At 37.6% G+C, this 20,726-nt stretch overlaps 1 protein-coding gene across 2 annotated transcripts in view; it reads right to left on the bottom strand.

The window, feature by feature from the left end:
* Window positions 1–20,726, bottom strand: part of LOC137043654 (F-BAR and double SH3 domains protein 2) — a 141,606-nt gene that overhangs the window by 77,346 nt on the left and 43,534 nt on the right. For both annotated transcript variants that reach the window (XM_067419968.1, XM_067419967.1), the window contains exon 3: window positions 16,890–16,935. In XM_067419968.1, coding sequence (XP_067276069.1) covers window positions 16,890–16,935 — 46 coding nt within the window. The remainder of the gene's footprint in view (window positions 1–16,889; window positions 16,936–20,726) is intronic.

A 20,726-nucleotide genomic window follows, 5' to 3' on the forward strand; every position in this document is an offset into this window, starting at 1 on the left:
CAAGACTATGTACTTAAAGGTTTTAGTGAGGGAAAGAAGTCATGAAGCATTGCAAACTGCATAATTGAATTTACATTCACATTTTAGATTTACATTTAATCATTTAGCAGACGCTTTTATCCTAAGTGACTTACAAATGAGAGCAATAAAAGCAACTAAACAAACACGGGCAACAGCCTGCATGTGCTATAACAAGTCTCAGTTAATCGAGCGCCGTACACAGTACAGTACACATACACTTTAATTTTTGTTAAAAATTTTTTTATAAAATAAACAAAAACAAACAGAAAATTTAATCAGATAGTTAAGTGCTCGTCTTTATTGATTAGATGCTGCTAGAAAAGATGTGTCTTCAGATGTTTTTTTGAAAATGGCTACAGACTCGGCTGCTCGATCTGAGATAGGCAGGCCGTTCCACCAGGTGGGAACGGTCCAGGAAAAGGTCAGTGAGAGTGATTTAATGCCTCTTTGGGATGGCACCACAAGGCGACGTTCAACTTGCAGAATGCAAGCTTTTGGAGGGTGTGTAAGTCTGAACAAGTGAGTTTAGCTATATTGGTGCAGAGCCCGTGGAGACACGCACTAGTGCCTTGAATTTGATGCAAGGGGCCATTGGCAGCCAGTGCAAACTGATGAAGAGAGGTGTGACGTGTGCTCTCTTCGGCTTGTTAAAGACCACTCTCTTCTGGATCAGTTGCAAGGGTTTGATCAAGCTAGAAGAGCATTACAATAGTCCAGTCAGGAGAGAACAAGAGCTTGGACCAGGAGTTGTGCTGCTTGTTCTGATAGGAAGGGTCTAATCTTTCTAATGTTGTATAAGGCAAATCTGCAGAACCGGGCTGTTGCAGTAATGTGGTCAGTGAAGTTTGACTGGTCTTCAATCACAACTCTAAGGTTCCTGGCTGTCCTGGACAGAGCTATGGTTGATGAACCGAGCTAAATGGAGAAATTTTGATGAAGTGCTGGGTTGGTTAAGACAACAAGCAGTTCTGTCTTTGCAAGATTGTGTTGAAGATGCTGCTCCTTCATCCAGCCAGAAATTAAAGGGTTAGTTCACCCAAATATTTTAAATATTTCATTAATTCCTCACCCTCATGTCGTTCCAAACCCGTAAGACTTTCGTTCATCTTCAAAACACAAATTCAGTTATTTTAAATAAAATATTTGAATATTTTTTTAATTTCTGACACTTCATTGACAGCTACGCAACTCTGATGCTTCAAAACTTCATAAAGAGTTTGTAAAACTAATCCACATGAAGTTCCAAGTTTGTTGTGCTAGTTTTAGGGCAGCACAATTTGCCCTAAATTGTTGTTATTACCATTTAAAGCTGCAGTCCAAAGTTTTTCCTCTTTGGCACAATCTCTCATAGCATCTCCCTCTCATAGCTAGCACAAAATAATAGATATATACCATGATGCACATAGCAAAACCAGAAAGGCACAACAAGGAAAACTCCATAATTGTATGAATTAAGTGAACAAGTGCTGTTACCTGTCCAGTAGAAAAAAAGCCGTCTCGGTGTCTGCTTTGAACCCCCCACGTCACCTTTCAAAAGCCCTTTTTATCCTTGTTTTTGCATGGCCCTGGGGAAAGTCTCTTTTTATTCTGTAGCTACTCCGAATGTCCAAAGTCTTACGCATTTCACAATGGGTGAGCCCCCAGTTATCACTGGTAATTGTTGTTTGAACCTGTCTGTTCTGTGAGAAAAGTCTATAAATCTCCACCTCCAACATCCTCACACGCTATATAGCCTTCTACCCGGCGGGACACCTTCTTTATGCGTACAGATTTGACGCAATGACGCAAAGATATGCTTTGAATTTCCTGTGGAAATCCACCAGTACCACTGGAATTAAAAACATTACTACAAGCTTAAATCGAGACGGTAAGCAGATAGATTTGAACACTTGCTGGTTATGTACTTGCTCAAAAAAATGAATTTGGATCATTTTTAACCCCAAAAAAAATTATGGGATGCAGCTTTAAAAAATATATAAATAATATTTATGTATATAGTTGAATAAGTAGTATTTTTTTATTTATTTAATCGTTTAATTTTACAGTACAACTCTAAGTAAAAATGAATTGAACACACCCCTACCCCAAAGTATGAGACTTTTTAAACACCACTTATCATTATGATATAGGTTACAGGAGAAGTTTTTCCAGCTGTAGATCAGGTACGGAGCTCACGTGCACGTGCTTGGAGACGTGTGCATATGAGTCAGGCATGTCTAATGTATTGCGCTGTGCGATGTGAGTTCATGCGATATGTCAGGCAGAGTGAAGTCTATCTCTGTCTCTCAACCCCCCTGCACTCACTCCTCTTCCAATCTCTCGCCCTTCATCCTGTCATCCTGCCTTTTCTCTGCATCAGGAGCCAGCAGCACACGGGCAACTCATTAGAGCCGAAGAACAGAGAGAAAGACAGAAAGACCGAGAGTAACTTTCTCCATCTGTTATGCGCTATCCAGATACGCTCCAGTAGAAGAAGATCTAGCAATATCCATTTATTCTCCCTGCCTGCCCAGAGTCAAACAAGGTCAAAGCAATGCTCTAAACCTTTAGCACTTAAATATATTTTTATTTAGCTCCTGCTAAAGCAAAATAGTAAGGCTGCTATACAACTATTACAAAATCTATAAAAAGGCAAGTCACAATAATATGATCATTTAAATCAAAATATGAATAATATATGATACTTTGCCAAAGGAACAATTTTTTAAAACTATTAGGATTTGTTGCACTGTGACCAATTCAAAGACAATTAAAGGGGGGGTGAAACACTCAGTTTCAGTCAATCTCATGTCAATCTTGAGTACCTATAGAGTAGTATTGCATCCTTCATATCTCCGAAAAGTCTTTAGTTTTATCATATTTATAAAAGAAATATAGGCTGTACCGAGTCTTTCCGGAAAAAACCGAGCGCCTGGAGGCGTATCGTGTGGGCGGAGCTAAAGAATGACAAGCGCGCAAAGCGGTGACGTCCTCAAGCGTGGAGAAACCCATCTATCTCAGCTAATACAGATAATGATCCACAATCAAATCTGAGGGAGAAATAAATTGAACAGGAGAAACGGCAACAGCAGGACGTCCGTCTCTGTGGTATGTAAGTTACTGTATTTAATGGCCTCTCCACATTTCTGTGTGTTTACTCGCAGTGTATGAGGACATGATTCGGTTTATGGACTATTGTATGCGACTAGACCTTAGAAGTAGCAAGCATACTGTAACGTTATACACAGAACAACAATGGAGTAACCGTTAGCGCATTTGAATGACGAAGCACGCGATTGTTGTCTATTACTGATGTTTACTCATGCGACGGTAGCCAATAGCAGAGACATTTGAAGCAGTTTAAGTTAACTCACCGTCGAAGCTTTATCGCTGGGACCGCTCCGTCAGAAACACACTTCTTTGGTATGATTTGGTAAAGTCCTGAGACAGCAGTGGTGTGTAAATCCATTTTGAGACGCAACTGAAACGATGTTGTCAAGCTTCCTGTCATTTCTGCGTTCAAATCGGTTCAAATGCAGCGCTGCCTTCCCGGAATGCTGTGCTGAAGAGTTGAAGTCGCTCGACGTCACCCATAGGAATAAAGTGGAGCGCGGCGCCGTTCACGGACGACTGGATCTGCAGCTGAGAGACTGTTTACAGCGTGCTCTAGTCACGCGCGCGCGCACCCTACCGGGAGAAGAGCCCGTACGGCCCATACAAGGACCTTCCGCTCTTATTAACGTCAAATTAGGGCTGGACGATATGGCCAAAATTCATATCACGATATTTTTCTTAATTTCGGTCGATACGATATAATTCCGATATCGATATGAATTATATAAAAGCTTTAGAAAAAACTACTAAGAACTGCCACAAAGGATGTCTGTACCTACAAACTTCTGAAAAATGTATTTGCCAAGTCTATGAATAGTCCTCTTATAAAACTATATAATATTTTAGAAATATAACCAGTACAAATAAATTAATGTTCACCTTTTATTTGTATTTAGCCTTTATATGAAAAAGAAATGTGAAATCAACATCAAATAAACATAAGACTCTCACTTTATTAATATTAATATATTTAAGTTTAAACTATAATATAGGCTGATTATATTATTCTTAATATAGATTAAACAAAAGTGCTTCAGCCTGGATTCAGCCTGACTCAGAATATATTAGCGGATGGATCTGCTTCAGGTGGTGGATCTGCTTCACAGCGTACAGTGCTCCTATGCCGCAGACACAGTTTATTGAGCATTTTCTTTTAAGTTTTAAATTTCAGTGAAGAACAATTCATAGCGCTCTATTTTCCATTTATGCAAAATTATAGCATATATTTAATGCTGCATTTATTTAAATAAAATGCAGTAAACAACGTAATACAGTGAAATATTATTCTGATCTACATCATCTGTTCACTATGGAATATATAGTAAAGTGTCATTTATTTCTGTGATCAAAGCTGAATTTATCATCATTACTCCAGTCTTCAGTGTCACTCATCATTCTCATATTAGGATTTGATGCTCAACAAACATTTATGATTATTATCAGTGTTGAAAACAGATTTGTTGCTCATGATGGTCCTTCATTGCTTTCATATATTGTCGCAATCGTCTGACTGTCGATCGTCACCTTTCAGCTCATAACGATTGTTTTCCTTCAGCTGCAGCTCCAGCGTGACAGTAACGTCGGTTCTACGAATCCGCTTTTGGACTTTCTGTGAGAGAGTGTCCTCCTCATATTTAGATAAAAATAAAATGACAGGTCAAGCATTGATTATTTTTTGTCTCTGAAATTAAATCTTGATGTATTCACGTTGGTTTCTGTACACTTGCCCGTGACCTCAAGAATCGCGCAATCAACCGAGGTTAGAGAAAGCGGTCTATAGCGTCCCTGTTAACTTGCCCGCTTGCCCTCGCTCCAGGTAATGCCGTTTCGAATCCCGCTCGGAGCGGGTCGACTAGGACCGGTGAGACCCAGTAAAAGTGCGGGGGATAAAAATACACTTTATTAAAAGTGCGGGGGACACGCCGAACCACTTCCACCCTACTGAATTAACGTTAGTCTTTCTTCTCTTATCAACTATTTCTTTCTCCTTACTTGTGGAAGTTTGTCCAGTCACACTTGAGTTGCGGTCAGGGAAACTCTTTTTGTAGCTAAAACTTGCTGCGTTGGATCTATCAGCCTACTACTGCTGAGCACTGACTGCGTTTCTGTGGTGTACGTCATCGCGCAAGTAGCCAATCGTGTTCTGCTCTTTCTGACGGCTGCACCCTGAACGTCAGTCAGTGAGGAATGCTGTAATATATTTATCGAAATATCGGAAATGTGTTTAAAAATCATATCACCGTTATTGAAAAAAATTATATCGCGATATATATTGATATTGAATTATTGTCCAGCCCTACGTCAAATAGACCCATACTCGAAAAAAACTCGCCGAAACGTGTGAGAAACCGGAAGGAGTATTTTTGACACAGAAATACTCCATCAAATGCCCAACATTAGTTTTTGAAACTTTGTCTATGTTTAGGATGGGAATCCAAGTCTTTAACAGTGTAAAAAGCTCAGTATGCATGAAACAGCATTTCACCCCCCCCTTTAAGTAACAATTACTCCATCCCCATTTATTAGTAGTTATATACATAGTGGCACAATTCTGGAAACATTGAGAATCACTATTTTTTTTTATTAGAGATCACGATTCTACAAACAAAATAACGTGTATTTTACTTCTGACCAAATGTTTATTGCTGCAGTCTATTTAAATATATTTAATTCATTTCAATTAAACTTTTTTTAAATGAATGATTCAATGACTTAAAGATTTGTTTCATTACTGGGAAAATCAGCATTTTTAAATTTAAAGGGGTGTTGAATTGAGAAATCAACTTTCCCTTGAGCTTTTGATATATAAAAGGTAATATAAGAATATCCTGTAAGTTTCAGAGCTGAAAACTTCAATGTTAGTCAAAGAAAAGCTTTTATAGACATCAGACTCAGCAAACGATTGATCTCAGAATGTGCCTAATCCTGACGTCATCGTATGGTGAAACACGCTTCTACAGAATAATAAGCACGTCTATAGTTCAGTAGCCCCACCCACCGACTCATGGAGCTGTTCGGATAGCGCTAGCCAGCAGCAATAAACATGCTAAAGAAGATTGCAAGATATTGCTTCCTTCGAATCCTAAAATTAGGAATGTGTGGTTGAACTTTATTTTTAATCAAGTTCCAGCTCACATGGGGAAGACATTGTATGTGAGTTTGCTTCATTTAACTGCAGAATTGTTTGTAAACTAGGCTCAGATCGATACTGGATTTGCAGACATATTGAGATTAAAACACAGTGCTGTTCCTTCTATATTGGATACGACAGGAATGGTGCAATAGCCTGACAAGCCAGACCCACAACAAGATGTTTGGTCTGGAAACTCACCATTGACAGGGCTCAATCCGAGGGGCGGGATAAACGGTTGTCTTTCACACTCCCTCTGCAAGTAATAGGATAACGCTACAACCAACCAGAGCAATGAAGGTGAAGCAGAGCTTGTTGACAGATTAAACTCTGAACACATCTTGCCTTCTTAAGAATGACTTCAGTGCCGTTCTTTGTTCTTTTCTCAGAGAAAAGCTTAACTCCAAGTCTTCCAGAGTCGTGGCCAAAGCTGATTCGAAAGACCGCTGTTCGCCAGTTTCTGTGTTTATTAGAGGCACGCTAGCGCAACTCTGCTGTCATTATGTTAAGCCCTGCCCACTGACTCTATACATGAAGTGATTGGACTGAACAGAGTTTGGTTTTTACAGCTCAGAACTGTATTGAGAGTTGCTAGACGACACTCGTGGCAGGTAAGATTTGCTGCCACTAGGCTGCGTCTAGATTTCTAGGCTAATGGTGCAATACACTTCATTGTGATTCAGGGTCAGACTCGGAAATGTTTGGGCCAGGATTTGCAAAGCCCAACATCACGGGGCTATGTGTTTTCCAGACAGGTTACTAAAATGTAAGCCTGTCGGCAGGCCGGTAATTCTCAAATAGTGAAATAAAATTCCTTTCTTGATCTGCGCTGTTCACTTTCTTGACTTGGTATTTGAAGGCCACGCACGCATGTGTGTGTGTGTAGTACACACTTATATTCACCGATCATGCGGGGCAAGTAATACAAAAATAATATTCCAATCAACCGCAGGTGGATGAGAAATAAATCATTGTGTTTGTTTGATAAAGACATTTACGAGCCCTGTGATCGAGAGAATCATTCCGGTCGCCGCTTTCAAAACAATCCCTCTCTCATGTGAACTGAACTGACAGGGGAGCAGAAGCTCATTAAATATATAAATCTTATCCAATCCTAACCTAACTAAGATGTTGCTCAAATGCCTCTGGGCGCAATTGGATAGACCTAAAACCAATCATAGCGATGAAGATGACATATGCACAGCGATGGAGAAACATCTGAGACTCTGAGAGCAATTCTGTTTCTGATTTTGAGGAAGACTTTGCAATATCTTTCTGGTGACTTTTGCCGTTGTTGTAAAAGAAATATGAAACACTCCATCAAATTTTTTGCAAAATTTGGAAAACCTATTAGCATCTCAGACCGACTGAAACATCTCGGATTGACAGTTGAACAGAAAGCATCAAGCTCTGATCGCATTTGCCCCTGTTGTAAGGCATTTGTGTTGCGATTAGAACGCAATATACAATATAGTGAAAATAAAATAATATTGATGAGTCTTTGGAAAATTGTATCTCACAAACTTTATTCAAATTCAGTCATTTTATATGTTAGAAATTTTTTGAGACTTGAGCATAGTTACGATAGTTATTAACATTTACCGTATTTCCTAAAATAAAAGCCTGTAGTCAATTAAATGCCGGGCCTCTGATAGTGGCCGGGGACGTGGTCAGCACAAACAAATAAAGGCCGGTCTCAAATAAAGGCCAGGGGAAAATTAGTGGATAATCTCCTAAATGCCGTTAATTTAATGCGAAACCATCCTGATGCCACGCCCCGATGCGAGTCATGCCAGTGCGACACACACTAATCCTGGTCTCTTCTATAGTTAAGTTAACCTAAAAAATTTACAGGGATTGCTTTGTAAATTAAATTGAGAATATAAAGGATGCATGTGCCATTTTAAATAGGCTACTGTAGTCTATGAGAGATGCGATGTCTGTGAAAATGCCGTGTCAGGCAGGCTACAAATATCGATAATGCGATAATATTCACAATGCGTGCGCCTCAATCTGCTCCGTCAGTGCCCTGACGACTGAACTAGGGAGATGATGAAGACGCACCTGATATTAGCCTCTCGTCTCTTTTATGTCTTAAGGTGGTCGCACCCAAGCCTCAAATCTCGGCTCCGTGCAGCGCCCCGTCTCAAGCCTTATTTATACTTTCGCCTGTCTTTGCGGCGCAAGCCTCCGCTGACTGCATGCGCTTTCCTCCCCAAACGGACGAGGCGTTTATATTTGCTCGCCGTTGTGCTATTCTTTGAAATGTCAGAGGGCGATTCGGAGTAATTGTTCTATAAACCAACGCATCGAGAAGAAGTGGGCTAACGTGCACAGGTGATGATATTTATTTTAGTTCATTTCACCAAAAACCACACTACAAAAGAATTGTGTAAAACTCAGTAAACCTTGGCTTGATATTATTACTTGTGACATGAGAACAAAATATGCACTAAATTAACAATCTCTTAAATATTTCCTAATTTAACTAAACTTTAATGTCGTGATTTATTTATTTATTTGCTTAAACCTGAATCTTTATTTAAAATGGCTTATTTCTGCTTTTGTAGGCTCATTCAGTAAATATAAGCACCTAATTTGTATGTGCAAACTGGTGGCCGGTGTGATGAGACATCATGTTCGGCTAGATTCGCTGAGAACTCGTTCATCTTCGGATGTGGAGCTGCGCGCAGAATTACAAAAAATGCGTATTATTTTGTTGTATGGTGATATTTTTGCAAATGTTTCTTTAAAAAATCAATGATATTTGTCCACTGGAACGATCACTTTAAATTGAAAACGGTTTACATAAAGCAATTATATTTCAAACAGATGGAATTAGAAATACAGTCCTGCCCCTAATAAAAGCCTACTTCAAATAAAAGCCGGTTCCCATCGGCAGTTCAGGTAAATAAAGGCCCCCGTCTTTATTTGAGGAATTACGGTACTTACCATTTTTACATTACTATCAGATCTAGTCTGAGGAAATAAGCACAGAAAGGCCAGTTACAGAGCTGCTGTGTGCATGATCACACTCCCCATCCTCCTCATCAAAGTAGGAGGAAGAATCTGAAGAGTTATCTGAAGAATCAAGATACTTTCAAAAGGTGATTTACTCTATTTTGATCGCTACAGTAGACATCGTGTTTATATACAAACTATAAACTTTTGCCCCAGTACTTGTGATTTACTGTACACAGAAATGATGATACTGTGTGGTTGAAAATACTGTTTGTGAATGTATACATGACAACTGTTCTCTCTGGGTCAGCGGCAGCGCCAACGCAGATTTGAATGCTCCGATGTGATCATATGATACTTGTAAAAGGTTTAATAATTATTCACCACTGTACACACTGTAGTGCTTGTTGTTTTTAATTAAATGTATTATTAATTATTATAATTGTTTATGGATAGAATTTAGGATGATTTTTATCATTTTAATTGTAAAGAAAATAATGTCACAATGCAATACATCTGTAGATAAAACAGGCTTTATTTTCTTTATGCAAAATGTAAAAAGTCAAATATGACAAATATAAGTCAAAATATGAAGGTAAGACTGAAATCTAAATGGACCTTAATGCATTGACATAACACTATTCTGCAATCAAAATATACTAACTTTTTCTTCCTCTGAAACCACTTTCCTTTTTCTTTCTGTAAGAATTGTAATGTGTAATTTGACTTCGGTGTCATATGTAAAAAACTTCAGGTAGAAGAAAACGCATATAACGTTAGGGTAAAACAGCCTCTCTAGTCTATAGTGAGGACGTTTCTCTCCCAGCAGTGATGCTGAATGTCTTATCACAGTCGTGACGGCGGTCGAGTCAATCCGAGTGCTGGCTGAGCTCACAGGATAGACTGACTCCAGCTCGAAAGCCACACCCCCTCTCTTCCCCTCTCTTCTTTAAGAAACAAGTGTTCCTCTGTTCGTCGGGCCTGGGCAATAAAACAATGTTTATTTGTGTGGACAGCTGCACAGCGCAGCGAGTTCATGTGTGAGCCGTGAGTAGGCCAGCATGCCAAGTGCGATAAAGGATAAAAGACTGGACTGGGTCTGAGAAACGCCTCATGAACCTGAACATCGTGCTTACTTTCAGTCATTTTATTAATCAAATGAAAACTGGCCAGAATTAATTAGCCTATCAAACCTATTCAGTTCAGGAAAACCTCAGATTGTGGCTTGTTTTGGTAGAATATGACATCACTATGACAACATTAGAAGCATTTAGTAGAAGCATATAAGCCCCGCCCACTTTACCTGTCAATTATTTCTCAACAACAATGTCTTCCAAAGACTTTGTTACTTGCTATGTTCGACAAACAGCGCTCTCACGCCACGTTCTCAAGCAGAGCAAAGAGGATACTGACAACAAAATGGCAATATTAACTACATTACCCTTTTTTATAGAATAATCTGGATTAATAATCGTTATTATAATTTTGAGCAAAATAATCGCGATTATCAGTTTAACCATTATCCTGCAGCCCTATTTCCTTCTATATTGGATATGGCAGGAATGGTGCAATACACTATATTGCGATTCGGGGTCAGACTCGGACACGCTTGGGCCAGGACTCGCAAAGCCCTCACACAAATGCATCGATCTGCTTAAGAATGCCGTTATTAAACCCCCCGAAGCTGTGTGTATTACTTTTATAATTGAGGGATACACTTTTATGGACTTCAAAAACAGACACAGACAGAAACTACCATTCACTGTCATTATAAAGCTTGGAAGAGCCAAGACATTTTTATTAGGGCCATGACTTTAACACGTTAATTAAGATTAATTAATTACGGGACTTTAACGCGTTAATTAATTACGCACAAAAAAATAAAAAAATAAAAAATAACCACACTTATTTTTGCACCGCGGAACGTTTTACAATGAATGAGTTTCGATGGACCGATTATACTGGAACACCAACTAGCGCTCCGGAGTCACGACAACAACAAACCACGGTGAACATGAACGAAGAAGCTGATGAGACCGCTTTGCTTGGCCCCGTGGATGGCAAATTTTGTTTTACAAAACGAAAGGATGGAAGCGTCAACAAGAGCATAGTTGTGTGCAAGCTATACAACAAGGAATTTGAGTATCACCGCAGCACATCGAGCCTCAAATATCACAAATATTCTATTGCTACACTTAATGGCAAACATTGCACTGCTGGACTGAAATAAATAAACAATATTTTGTTGATTAAGCTTATGTATTCAGTCATTATTCAATGGTATACTAAAAATCCATGTGAAAAATTACTTCTCACTGTCCTCAGGTCAAATATTTATATGCAATTAAAATGCGATTCATTTCGATTAATTAATTAGATTAATGTTTTTAATCGAGTCCCGGCCCTCATTTTTATATAATTCCAATATTAGGAGTTTATATTAGTTTATTTATATTAATTTATATTAGTTTGTAAGAAGAAATGTCATATACACCTAGGATGACTTGAGGGTGAGTAAATCATGGCATCATTTACTTTCACTTTTTTTTTAGCCACTGTGGCTAATGGTTTTCCAAAGGTAGCCACACAGCATTTTCACTAGCCACAACTTTTATATCAATATAGATCAGTGGTGTTACTAGCATCTCATTTCACAGACAGTTTGTTTCTGTATTGTTTCTATTAGGGCTGTCAATCGATTAAAATATTTAATCGTGATTAATCGCAATTTAAATCGCACATTTTTATCAGTTCTAATTGTACCTTAAATTAATATGTTTAAGTTTTTAATACTCTAGTCAACATGGATATAGACCAATATGCATGCTTTATGCAAATGTACGTTTATTATTAGTGATACCATTATCAGAGCATGAAGACTATGTATCAAAGGTCACATATGCTGTTCAAAGAACTAGTTCATGTCTCCTAAGCCTTATATTCAGAATAAGCAGTGTTTTCTCTCATTTTAAGAACATAAAAAAAGAGTTTTTACACTGGCAGTTTAATTCAGAACAGGGCATAGTTTGTATGAAAAATTGGTCATGTGAAAGCCGTCATACGGACCTGAGAGCACACCAGTACCACACCATACTGGAGGAGGTTGTAACAAGTAGGAATATAGTGTGACCCCTTTAAAAGATACGCATTCCCTATTGAACTGCCAGTATTTTGTGTGTGCGCGCACCGAACTGTGCCGCGATTCACGTGAACAGTGTGAGGAAGACTAACTCGGGAGCACTCTTGTTCAGGAAAGTAACCTGCGTTTTCGTTTTAGCCGATTGTAATGTATTTAGTTCAATAAAACGTACTGTAAGCGGTTCAATGATTTGGATCGCATGCCAAACTGCTTAAATCACGTGACACTGGCGATCCAAATCATTGATCGTTTCACGATTCACTGGTTCATTAACGTTTGAATCTTTATTTGAGGTTTGAACACAAACAAAGAAGAAAAAGAAAATGCTGAATAAAATCATAGTTTTTGTTATTTTTGGACCAAAATTTATTTTTGATGCTTCAAGAGATTCTAATTAACTAACTGATGTCACATATGGACTAATTTGATGATGTTTTCATTACCTTTCTGGACATGGACAGCATAGTGTGCATACACTTGGACACGCTCTCGGACTAAATATAAAATATCTTAAACTGTGTTCTGAAGATGAACGGAGGTCTTACGAGTGTGGAACGACATTAGGGTGAGTCATTAATGACATCAATTTCATTTTTGGTGAACTAACCCTTTAAGTGTTATTATTTCATATATATCCAAACAGTTCGCTTTTTTAGAACACTTGACGGTTTTCTAATCAAAATAACAAAATATGTATTGAAATCGAATGCGTTTTTGATTTGTTAATATTTCTGTCGGATGCATGACCATACAGTCTGGTTTCTCACATCACCAGTTGTATCATCATTTTAACTGCTTGAGGTAACCATAACGGCTAATGTTAGCGTCCTGTCAGCCACGACGACAAAGTTAATTCATATTGCTGTTCTTTCCCTGGTAAAGCATTATAATGATTTGGCAACATGTACTGAAGTGTTCCTGTATTCATACCGTATCCCTTTCTGTGTTTTAAACGTGCATCAGATGTGTCAGCGTCTGCCGTCAAGCGCGCAGCCTCACATGTTAATGTAAACAATGTCAGTGATAGATTTTTATTTGGCTTCTAGGGGCCGCTATATAATGCCAGCAGACCCTTCTCAGAGCTCTCATAGACTACTGTGTAATTACAGTGCACCCTTCTTAGCTGCTCCCGCAACAGACACAATCGGATAACCATTTGTTCCACCAGTCAGCTACATGTGCCGATTAATCGGCAAAACTGACGAATTTGTCGACCTCTAATATTGAGTATGTAAAGCGTTTCCATACACAATATTTGTAGACATGTTTATTTTGAAAATACTAAATACAGTATACCATCCAGAGCACACTAGTCATAGCATTTTAAATGTACTATGTCATTGGAAATTGAGGCATGCAAAAAAAATTAAATATTTACAAGATCACAAAAGCCTCCCTGCAAAATCATTCTAACAAAAAAAAATGTTATATGTGAAGTTCAGTTATGAAAGGCCATTATGAAAGAGTTAAGTAACACAAGGAAGGAAACCTTTCTGAATGTTTGGGGTCAAAGTTCAAGTCTCTATAAACTTTATCTTCTAGAACGTTTACAAGCAGATTAACTGTTTTTGCATTTCTGATAAAACAAAGCAGTTTTGCAATAAAGAAAACTCAAAGTGATCCAGTTTAATTATAACTTAAATCCACCAAACTGTTTGTCATAAAGCCCAAATATTCGTCCATGTGTCATACATCTGGTGCGTGTACACGCACATGTATTCATTATGACCATGTCAAATTTGCGTATAGCATTATAATGTGTGCAAGATGATACAGTGAAATAAATGCTTAACTGCAATGTACATCATCTCATTTGATTATTTTTTTATTTGGAACTTGATGGCCATGCAAATACATTTACCGCAGAATAAACATTTTAGCGTAATCATATGGGTTGATACAGCTGTCATGTGCACTATAATACTGTCTCATTAAGTGTCGTTGTGCACTAAATACTCTGAAATAGAGCCAAGATCATTTACATGCATTACTTAGAACAACAGTGTACACACACACACACACACACACACACACACACACACACACACACACACACACACACACACACACACACACACACACACACACACACACACACACACACACACACACACACACACACACACACGACCATGTGGATGAGAAAAATATGAGCTCCTAATCCAATGGTTAATAATCTGTGGCATATAATCTCAGGATCAGCAGGCATCCATTCAACCCTTTTGACGTAGTATTTGCGTGCCATCCGACAAATGTCATCCCTGTTTTTTTATGCTGTGAATGCTGCACAAAATGACTACTGTCATCTAGTTTTGTTACATCTATAACACTTGTGCACCGATAAAGCCAATTAAGCATACTTAAATCAGCAGGACATTCAGAGGTTGACCAAGATCAAACATTTCCTCAATATTCTATTTCAGTGGACTTAAAAAGAACATTGTGTTAAACTATAAAACAGTCTGGAAATGCTTCAGCTTCAAGTGAAATATAAAGTGCCAGGAAAAACCAGAATTAATGTTTTTTTGACAAGCACTACAGGTGCAATAAAAAAAACAACAACAACATTATCTTGACAATAAAACCTGCCAGAACAATGTCTAATGTCAAAATACACAATATATATAAAAAGTGCCAGAATAATGTCTAATGTCAAAATGCACAGTATATATATAAAGTACGCTTGTGAAATATGAAGTGACCTTAAAACCTAGTAATAAGAGCTGAACTCTGTAATCATTTCAAGGGCAGATCATCTGTGAACAAATCTATGAACTTTGTCATGCCTCAACATGATGTATGAGTGCAAATCTTCACTATATAATGCAGTCTGTGGAACTACATAACTAAAATTAAACAGCAAGATAACATGTTTTGGTCACAATGTTTGGCATCCAACAAAACATAATAAATTATTTTAAAGCTTAAACCCTTTGTCAAACTGTCAGTCCAAATCTGCTTTTGTGCATGCAATTGGAATCTGATCATATTTAGTAAGTGTAACATGTTAAAACAATAAATTAAATAAACATATGAAACGCTATTTTTACAAATCTGTTTTGAGCTACATTCATATGGAGTTTAAGTCACTTTCTCACAGCACATAAAGCATAAACATGTCAGGCGTTGTTTTAGGAAACAGCTGCTGAGACAAAGTTGTCTTGTTGCAAAGTGCCAGACGAGCAGAAAATGACAATACAATATAGACATGCGGAGACGACACCATGGAATAAAGCCAAAGTCCCTTTAAGACAAGTAATTTCTCTTGGCGGCCATCTTTGAAATGCCTCTCGGGCATGCAAGTGCAGCTCCTATCTCTTTAAATGGTGAAACATCAAATTTGCCAAAATGGTTCGCCAAGCTTACGATTCAATTTAAAATCACCAATAAAATCGGACAAAAACAGTCTCATAAATTTAATTTCTAAACACTTGGAACATGACAAAAAACTTTTTCAGCCTGCACAAAGCTAATGCCTAAGCGCGCATCTCAGGACACTGCCTGCTTCTATAGCAACCTAAGCTTTTAAGCTGCGGTGTGATGGCTTTACTAATCAATTTGTCTATCTATTGGCTCTTTCATTTAGAAGGCGGGGTTTATTCACCATACTGAGCTCTGCACTTTCTCCCATTCATAAGTAATCGGAGTGCAATGTCCTCCTATATATAGGCGTGCATAGATACCAACCTAAGCTCCTCCTACATAATGTCATGTTGTAAATAAGACAACGTTGTGTGCCTAACAACGCAACATCATTGCCATAGCAACCAATGCAGATATTACAGAAATCAAGAGCTGGCACGGGACACACAAATGGGATCTGCTGAATAGTTGAGATACACAGTGTGGACAGTCAATAATTTCAATCAGATTTCCACCAAATACACACAATCAGATTTGGACAAACAGTGTGAACATAGCTTAATACACACTACAAGACAAAAGCTCATAGGAACCATTTATCCAACCAATGGAAGGCTTGAGCATGCATTCATTAAAAAATAATCATTTTTTACAGAAATCATACTTCATCTTTGCCAAGCTTTACTTGGCACAATATCAGTGTGTACTTTCCAATATTCAAAGTCAGTCGACAGAAGTTTGAAACACTAGGACACAAGACTTCTGGCACAATGTTTGCTTCACTCAACCATGGTTCACAATAATTCGCTGAAATCAATCATCTGTTGACAAATTCTTACTGCTATGAAAAAACTAAAAGACACTCGCTCATAAGTGCAGTCCTATTATTGAGTGTTTTATCAAGCACTTGGGGGCCTTAATAATATGCTGGAAGAACCATATTTCCAATGGTCCAATACTATAGCAATAAACCAGGGTGGGCAATGGATTTTCTATTGTTTTGATGGTTCCCAATAGAGCACTGAATGTTTGCAATGGCTGTGTAGTGATATAAATCAATGCAACCGGGCTGTAATCAACACTAAACTTTGGTGAAAATATTTAACATGCACACAATCCCTGAAAATTCATCAGCATCACAATCATCATCATCATCAAAGAACACAAAGACTGTGATCTCACCTGCGCGTAATCTCTCTCCAGAGTGGCCTTTTTCTGGCTGTACGTTCTGTAATTAAAAAGGAAAAACAGACAATGAAAGACCTTCAAACAGAATAGAATAAGATTACATATTTATATATGTAGCTTACATAATTAAAGTTTATAGAGTGCTGCATTGATTTTGTTTTTTTGTAGGCAAAAAGTTTGCATTTTAGCTTTTCTGCTTCCATTATCCTGCAATCAATGTTTTTTTGTTTTTGTTTTGTTTTGGTGGTTAAAGGCCTGAAATAAGGTCTGTGGTTAACACAACATGATGATTTCAAGTTTTAGCCTATTCAACAAAAAATACATCAGCAAAGCTGTCTTGTGATATTTTTAAAAGCTTTTACTTGTCTTGAACAGATGCTAACTGTGGCTAAATGGAACTACAGGGGTTGTCTGGGACATTATAAACCATCACACTGAGCAAATGTTTATAATCGTGCTCTTGCAAACTATTCAAACTCAAGCTTTCAGAGAAAATGAATTTTTAAATAAAGACTGAAATAGTTGACAGAAGCTTAAAGTGGTGACGTCATGGTACTGTATTATAGATCCGTTATAACCTATGTTTAGCTTTTTAATTTTGCAGACTGTATTTAGGCTTTAGTTATTTTTTGAAGACTATTGTCATGATGAACAAAATGTGAAATAATCATAAACAGAGTGAATTTTCTGCAATAATCCAAAAGGTAACCAGTGTGATACTAATTTATGTATTGGCCTAAAAAATAAAAAATAAACAAGTCATCACTGCAGCACTCTATTGCAAAAAGGAATTGCATTCATTTGCATAAAGAAAACAAAATATTCAAATGAAGGTGCTCATTTAATTTTGCAGTACATCGTGGAGGATTACTCTCCTCCTGAAACATTATTTGCTATTTTTGCTGCAATGGTATTATATTAACAATCATAAAGTTTAACAGCCAACCAAAAACATGTAGAGCATAGTGAAAGGAAAAAAAGTGAGGTAGCACTTTATGGCTGGGACACACTAGATGTTTCAAAAAGATTTTAAAAATGTAAGAGACACACAAACATGACAATAAAAAAAATCATAGATTTAACGGTTTTGTTCCTTTAGTGTGTTGAGTGCCGCAGTGTGACCAGGAAAGCACACCACGCGCTTTCTGATTGGGTATTATTTCGTTAGACGTGATGAACTCCAAAATGTGTGTGTGCGCGTTTGTCAAGATAATCTGGACTTTATCTAGGATTGTCATAACCAGGAAGGGTCAAAAATCGCTTAGAATATATTGTAGCTTGTGGTAACCTTTATTTTACAGTCCTGTTCTCCATTTACATATTATGTACTTATTACAGTAATTACAATAACTGGGTAATGACTAGGCACAAATCCTGAACCTACACCTAAACCTAACCCTAACCCCTGTAGTTACCTTATATTACTCAGTATTTTCTTAGGTACAATGTAAGTTCATGTAAGTACATGTACTGTAAAATAAAGTGCAACCGAAAGTTGTTTCAGAGAAAGTTATTTACAGACTGATTCAAGCAAACAAAACATTTTGTGAGAATGATTCTTCCAAGCTGTAAATAAGACTATTTCAGTCTTTCTTCTTCAAAATGTCATGTTTAATTCATGTTACTTGCCATTTCTTTGTAATTATTTGAGAAATTTACAAGTAATTTAGTGAAACTGGCAAGAGTGAAAATTATTTCCAAGTTAACCCTACACCAATTTTTTCTTCCAGTGCAGATTAGAATAACATTAAAATTCAGACCAGGACTATGCATAAAGAAGAATGCGCCCCAATTCGCATTCTATCCATCCTAAATAGTATTCGACTTAGTATACGATAGTGTGTCCCAAATCGTATTATGTTGAAATGAGTATTCCAAAGATACCCAAGATGGTCTACCATTTTCTGGTTAGAATCCAAAGTGCAGATAGATGCACACTCGAATGGCTAATATTACCCACAACCCATTGTGAGGATTCAATTAGAACTAAAAACACAGATTTTTAAAAAAAAAAACTGTTAAAAACTACAAACATGGCGGATGTGTGAGTCGACGATTAAGCAGAGAGGTTTAGATAAAGGGATTTTAGTTAATAAGTATCAGTATCTAACCTGACGAAAAGATAATTTATTTAGTGTTATCTACATTTTATTTAATCGACAACAGCATTGACAACTTTTGAAATGATATGTTTGGCCATTAACTTTTAAACACATCATCATATTCAAATTGCAAACACATGAGGAGAGTGTCCGTATGAAATACCTAGGCCTGTCACGATAACAAATTTTCCTGGACGATAAATTGGCCAAGAAATTATTCCGATAAACAATAATATTGTCGTTCTGAGACCATTTTCATTTAAAATAATGATAAAGACATAAAAATGCAGGTACACCTTTTCAAAGATCAATAAACTTTAATTTCTAAAGACTATTTAACACTAAAAAGGGAAAACATTTTAAATAACCACAATAAATGAACAAAACAACCAAAAACAATAAAAGAATAGACTCTCAGTCTGTTTAAAAAATGCATTTAAATAAGTACCAAAAACAATAAATAAAATGGATGAAAACTGCAACGGATGATTGTGTTTTAGTTGCATATTAGGGGCGACACGGTTCACAAAACCCATGGTTCGGTTCGTATCAAGGTTTTAGGGTCACGGTTTTGCGTTCTGTACAGTTCTTGTTTTTTTTTAATCCAGAAATGTACTTCAGCATATGATAAATTAATTATCCACAATTTAGGATACAGTATTAAAAAAAAAGAAGTTATATCATAGCCTAATCATGCACAAACTGAACTTGACCATCTCTGAGGAAAGCTAGTCTCTTGATGACATGCTTTTCATTTATTTGGCAAAAAAAGGAGAATGTGTATTGCTATCTCTACAGGAACTTATGTGCCTTTTTAACACACAAAGATTGAACTAAAGAGAATTAACTTGCGTTTATCAAACTTCAGTGTAGCTTTAAGCCTCGTTTATACACGAAGCGTCCGCTCGAGGCGAGTGTGCGCGCGGCAAAAATGACGTCGACGCGGAGTGCGCGAGACCCCATTTCGCTTGCCATTGTGCACGTCAAATTTCGTAACTTTGTGTGTGGCTATGCAACCGAAGAGCCATGAGTTCCAGACGAATCTGCTGGCCGAGAATGACGTCTCATCACGCCGTACCCGGTCTGCGCGCCGAGTATAAACACCTCCCCAAACGGACGAGGCGCGCGCAGTCAACGAGAGAGAGGAGGAAAACAAAAAAGCATGCAAATGGCAATTATCGTGGCCAGAAAAATTATCGAGCTAATTTTTTTTTTATTGTGCAATTAAATGATTTATCGACTATCGCGACGGGCCTAGAAATACCCATGACTGGCAGATCAACTTGCTATTACAATTCTCTCCGATATGGTAGAAAATTAAATTAAACTGAATGTGGAGGGTTTAAACTGATGACTAACGGGAGGCATGTAACTAAGCGACAGAGCGATCTGTTGAAGATGGCGAAGTAGTATGTCACAAAGCTCGCCTACTTTTCTGCTACACAGACAGTATGTACTTTTTCTTCACAAAAAGAGTACATACTTTTAAGGCATAGCATAAGTAGGCAAATTGAGATGCAGCCAGGGTCAGTGTTGGTTTCATACTGAATTTAAATCATAAGGTCACAAGGATCACAGTTGTGATTTTTTATTCTCAAAATCTCTGAGCGGCAAGAATTATTCATGACCCTCACACATCAGACTGTGAGTTGGCTGAGGAAACGGTGCTTTTAACATTTTTCCTGGTATGACTGCTATGGTTTTCGAGCCAGAGGGCAGGAGGAATCCA

Source organism: Pseudorasbora parva, chromosome 16 (assembly GCF_024679245.1).
Source record: "Pseudorasbora parva isolate DD20220531a chromosome 16, ASM2467924v1, whole genome shotgun sequence".
Lineage (NCBI taxonomy): Eukaryota > Metazoa > Chordata > Actinopteri > Cypriniformes > Gobionidae > Pseudorasbora > Pseudorasbora parva.